This window comes from Mytilus galloprovincialis, chromosome 7 (genome assembly GCF_965363235.1).
Source record: "Mytilus galloprovincialis chromosome 7, xbMytGall1.hap1.1, whole genome shotgun sequence".
Taxonomy (NCBI): Eukaryota; Metazoa; Mollusca; class Bivalvia; order Mytilida; family Mytilidae; genus Mytilus; species Mytilus galloprovincialis.
The window spans coordinates 31325838-31331383 of record NC_134844.1 but is presented as its reverse complement, the minus strand read 5'-3'; the positions used below and the strand labels follow the sequence as shown (position 1 = coordinate 31331383).

General features: G+C 34.7%; 1 protein-coding gene across 1 annotated transcript; it reads left to right on the top strand.

Moving 5' to 3' along the window:
- Nucleotides 1–496: 496 nt before the first annotated feature.
- LOC143084180 (uncharacterized) lies at nucleotides 497–4788 on the top strand. Its single transcript, XM_076260590.1, has 2 exons — nucleotides 497–533; nucleotides 4030–4788. Exons 1-2 carry the CDS (start codon nucleotides 497–499, stop codon nucleotides 4710–4712), a joined length of 720 nt encoding a protein of 239 aa, XP_076116705.1. The 3' UTR covers nucleotides 4713–4788.
- Nucleotides 4789–5546: the final 758 nt, after the last annotated feature.

Here is a 5546-nt window from a genome sequence, read left to right as displayed (position 1 = left end):
TTGTGTGCGTTCTTGCAAAGTATTGAAATCCGGTGAAGCGACAAAATGTCCAAAGTTTTAGAACTTTGTATCTTCATATTTATTTAACAAAAAACTTATAATGTTACTTTTATTGCTTAATGAATAGCATATTATACGTGCTGTTCAAATCCTATACGGAATACATATAATTGGTAACGATTTAAAAAAAAAATGGCCGAAATTACATGCCTTGTAGAGTCCACATTTCATGTCATTTTTGCTAACAAAACGGCAAATTAAAAAAAACTGCACCGTACGACTTTTTGACGACCAGTCTAAAATTAAAGTAAAATCATTTCTCTAGATGTATATCAATTTTTAGCCGTATACCCTAAAGTGAATTTAAACTCTGTTAATAATCGCCTTTTCACTATTCCGTCACCGTACTATTTTGGCGGTTTTGTATATTAAAGATATTGTCATTCGAGGTTCGCTTTTGGTGCAGTAAAGTTGTAAGCTTGTGCTTAACCTGAGTATGTCTGAGAATAGAGAAGGAAGTCCAATGTCCGAAGGTGAGACTGAGCATTCACACATTTCAACCGGTAAATCACATAGTAGCAACCACATAGTAGAAGAGCGCCGTGATTTAGCTGATACTTTTGAACTTTTTAAAGTATATTTTGACAATAAGCTTGTAGATCTTAAATCAGATTTGGTCCGTGAACAGGACGTAATTTCCAAAAAGTTAAAGGAAGAGGTTTCCCTTAAATTCAAGCACGAGGGCAACAAAATACAATACAAATTTAACGAGGAAACTATTACCGAGTTAAACAAGGTTTATAGCTTTGTTCCCCGTTCAGAAACCAAGGTGTCACGTATCATCATAGACCTCATAGATAAGGTTAAGGGCAGAAACAAACTGATACGCATAGCAGATACTTCAGCCGGTGGTTGGGCTACTGTCAGAGAGTATGAAGCAAATCATATCGCTTCAGACTCTGAAGATGAAAAGAAAATTCGCCAGGCGGAGTCCAGAGCCATGCGTTCGACTAAAGACAAATCCCGACGCCCAAATCCCTACAAGACAACTTCTAGACCGGCTCCCGTTGAAACTGCTCCTAATCCTTATTATTCCAATCAGTATCAGCGTCAGAACCCGCCGCCCTTTCGAGCTGGCAGCGGGCGGCGTGAGCCGTCCCAGCACGATATGTGCCATGCCTGTAAACAATTTGGCCACTGGAGGAAGAACTGTCCACTTGTCAAACGCAACCAGTTCAACTTCAACAATACACAACAGAACAATTAACAATGAACAGTTAGTTAATGATAAGTATTTATATTTATTTTCTGAATTTGATAGTGATTATTGTTTAAATCATGATATTGAGATTTTGCTTAGACAAGTAAGATTTTTTGAAAATTTCAAATCTAACACGGGTATTTTCTCTGGTGTAAAGGGAAGGTTAGCTAAAAGTATTCAGTACACTGGGAGCATATCGGTGCTAATTCATTTATTTTAGACACACTGAAAAATGGTTATCTTATTCCATTTATTGATACTCCTTCGAGCATGTACATAAAAAATAACAAATCTGCTCTTAAGAATGATGATTTTGTTAGCAAATCTGTAAATGAACTTGTTCTTTCAGGTTGCGTCATTGAGGTCCCTTTTCAACCTTACATTGTCAATCCGCTCAGTGTAGCTACTCAAAAGTCTGGGAAAAGGCGTCTAATTTTAGATTTGAGCACTTTGAATTTATCGGTGAAAAAGGAAAAGATTAAATTTGAAGATTGGAAAATAGCTGTCCAATACTTTCAGAAAAATGATTATCTGTATAAATTTGATTTAAAGTCTGGTTATTTTCATTTGGATATATGTCCACAGCAGCACACGTATCTAGGTTTTTCGTGGGAAGATAAATTTTATTGCTTCACTGTTTTAGCATTTGGTCTTTCAACGGGTCCTTACATATTTACAAAGTGTCTCAGACCATTGGTCAAGTATTGGAGAAAAAATGGTATAAAAATAGTTTTATATCTTGATGATGGATTTGGTATGAATAACGAAAATAATGAATGCATCAAAGATGCTGAATTTGTGAAACAATCCTTTTTGAGTGCGGGTTTTCTTCTGAACGAAGAAAAATCAGTTTTTACTCCTGTACAGAAGTTGGAGTGGTTGGGAATCATTTGGGATTCATGTAATTTCACTTTATGCATTCCTCAAAGGAGAATTGACGAATTATTTCAATCTATTCATAATGTTTTCAGAGAAATTCCATATATTTCTGCCAGAAATTTAGCCCAGGTAACGGGTAGAATTATAAGTATGTCTCCTGTGATCGGAAATATTACTAGAATAATGACTAGATATTGCTATATGTCTATTGAAAGTAGAATGTCATGGGATAGTTATTTAGTTTTAGAAAGTAAAAGTTTTGTGATATCATAATTAAAGTTCTGGCTTGATAACATTGATAATGTAAATTTTAAAACATTAAATCAATATAGTCAGTCACATGTAATGGTATATTCTGATGCTAGCAGCATAGCTGCCGGAGCATGTACAGTAGAGTTGGAAAGTAAAAATTTTCACACTATGTGGAAATCCACTGAAATGTTAGAGAGTTCCACGTGGAGGGAACTTAAGGCCATAGAATTGGCGTTGATGTCTTATCAACATCCATTTGCGGGAAAATCCTTAAAATGGCTAACTAATAATCAAAATTGTGTCAGAATTGTTCAAGCAGGAAGCATGAAAGAAAAACTGCAAGATATAGCAATTTCCATTTTTTCTATTTGTTTACAAAAGGGAATCTCCATTAACATACAATGGATTCCGAGAGGTGAAAATTCGAAAGCTGATTATATCAGTAAAATCATTGATTATGAAGACTGGGGAGTCTCAAAATTGTTCTATACTTTTATTAACGACCTTTGGGGTCCTTATACAGTCGATCGTTTTGCTAGTTCTCGTAACACAAAATTAGAAAGATTTAACTCTTTATTCTGGAATGTAAATACAGAAGCTGTAGACTGTTTTACTCAGAATTGGTCTGGTGAAAACAATTGGATTGTACCACCTATTTATTTAGTATTGAGAGCTATAAAACATGTAATTGCTTGTAAAGCTAGAGGTACTTTAATTGTACCAAAACGGATATCTGAGACCTATTGGCCTTTCATTTTTGATAAAAATATGAATTACAGAGATTACATATCTGATGTTATTGAATTTAAAAATACAAGTGGTATTTTTGTCAGTGGTTCTAATAGACAATCCATTTTTGGCACTGAGCCTTTTATTGCTTCAGTATTGGCAGTGAAGTTAGATGCGACAAGGATAACAAGGCCCTAGTGCACTAATGTGTATTGTAGCTGGCGAGGTTAAAGTTGCGAGGCCCTAGTACACGAACGTGTAGTGTAGCTGGCGAGGTTAAAGTGACGAGGTCCTAGTACACGGATGTGTATTCTAGCTGACAAGGTTAAAGTTACGAGGCCCTAGTACATGAATGTGTATTGTAGCAGGCACGGTCGTTGTTGATAAGGCCCTAGTGTGTATATACATTGTAGAAAGCATGGTTGTATTCAACACGGCACTAATGTATATAGCATTGTAGCTGCATGGTCAAATAAATATTGGACAAGGTCCTGTTATGTTAACAGTGGCATGGTTCATTTGTATATAAGTTTTTAATACTTTGACATTTTATAATGTTTGTATCACGATTGCACATTTTTCCGATATTTTTCGAGTTGGTAGATGGAGACAGAATTCAGATATTTCGGATGAACTTTCTACATTGAAAGCTAGATTACCAGAGTACTGCTTGAGCTCATGTTCTCTGAACACTCGTAAAAAGTACCAGTATGCCTTTAATGCTTTCTGTAAGTGGACTAAAATACATAATATTACTCCATTACCTTCATCTGACTATACAGTTTCTCTATATTTGATTCACATTTCACAGAATGCAAAATCGGCAAACAAGATAAATAAAGTAATATACGCCATTAGCTGGGCACATAAACTGGCTGGATCTAATAATCCTTGTACATCTGAATTAGTAACGTTTGTAAACGAAGGAGCACAGAGAAAATTGGGACATTTTATCACTAAGAACGATCCTATTACACCAGACATTTTACGAAAGATTGTTCATACTTATGGTACTCTTAATAGTAATCTTAAAGACTTAAGAACTGTTTGTATGTGTTTATTAAGCTATGCAGGTTTTTTAAGGTTTTCAGAACTAGTTAATTTGAGAGGTATCGATATAAAGATTTATTCTACACATGCAAATTTATACTTGGCAAAGAGTAAAACTGATATTTACAGAGAAGGGAGGGATGTGGTTATTTCTAGAACTAATCTTGTAACTTGTCCTGTCTCTATGCTAGAACGATATCTCAAATTAGCTAGTATTACATCAAATTCTGATGAATTTGTTTTTAGATCCGTTAATTTTTGTAAGTCTGATAATTCTTATAAACTTAGAAGTACAGGTCCGTTGTCATACACGAGAGCTGGAGAAATACTACTTTCAAGTTTACAGAGTATAGGCTTAGATAGTAAAAAAATTGGACTGCATAGTCTCCGTTCAGGAGGGGCATCGGCTGTTGCAGCGGCTGGTGTAGAGGACAGATTGTTCAAAAAGCATGGTCGGTGGAAAAGTGACACGGCCAAAGACGGTTATGTGAAAGAGTCTTTGAAGGATAGACTTTCTGTAACAAATAATATTGGAATTTAATGATGTATTTTTTCGTTTATTTTTTCTTTACCCTTTCTTTATTTTTCGAAGCTTTGCTGCACACTGTCAGGCGAGCTGATCCCATACAAAGGTGTTGAGTTTATTTTGTAAATAATTTATGTTCGCTTGAAGTTATGAATTAGAACATAACAGGAATTTACTTCTATGTTCTATTATCAGCCATGTCGGACAAGGTGATTTTCGTGCACAATCATTAGACGTTACATTTTATACTTATACTATATTTGAAATAGTTTTTCTGACACTTTTGACTATGCTAGCTGTAAGAACTTTTGTTAGCTGCTCAATACATTAATGGTAAAAATAGTTTTCTCCTTTTGCAAATACCATTTAAAGTTGTAGATATTAGTCAGTCAATTTGATGGTATATTAATTATACATATACTATATACCATAGAAGGGGATGAAGCTGATATTTACTGCTGAAAAAAACTTTGTAAGATTTGATTCCTCACATCTATTCGAGGGGTATCAAGATTCTGTCTTGACTTCGCAACTATATGTTATCTAATATAATTCATTATCTATTTTTTTTTAAATTTGCAATCGTTACTGTTTTTATGCTAGTATGAATTATTCTAAATACTAAGGATTTTCTTATCCCCGGCAGATAACCTTATTCTTATTTGTTACAATTTTTGAGAACTTTTGGTCCCCAGTATTCTTTAATTTTGTACGTGTTTTGGCTTTCGAACTGATCGTCACTGGTGGGTCTTGTGTATACGAAATGCGCGTCTGGCGTATTACATTATAAACCTGATACATTTTCATAGCTAGTATTCATGTGTTTATCTGTCCTGTATGTTCTCCCAT

Coding starts and splice junctions, on each gene's coding strand:
- LOC143084180 (XM_076260590.1), top strand. CDS start 497: ATGTCTGAGAATAGAGAAGGAAGTCCAATGTCCGAAG. Junction 534..4,029: donor AGGAAGTCCAATGTCCGAAG/GTGAGACTGAGC, acceptor CATCTGAATTAG/TAACGTTTGTAAACGAAGGA.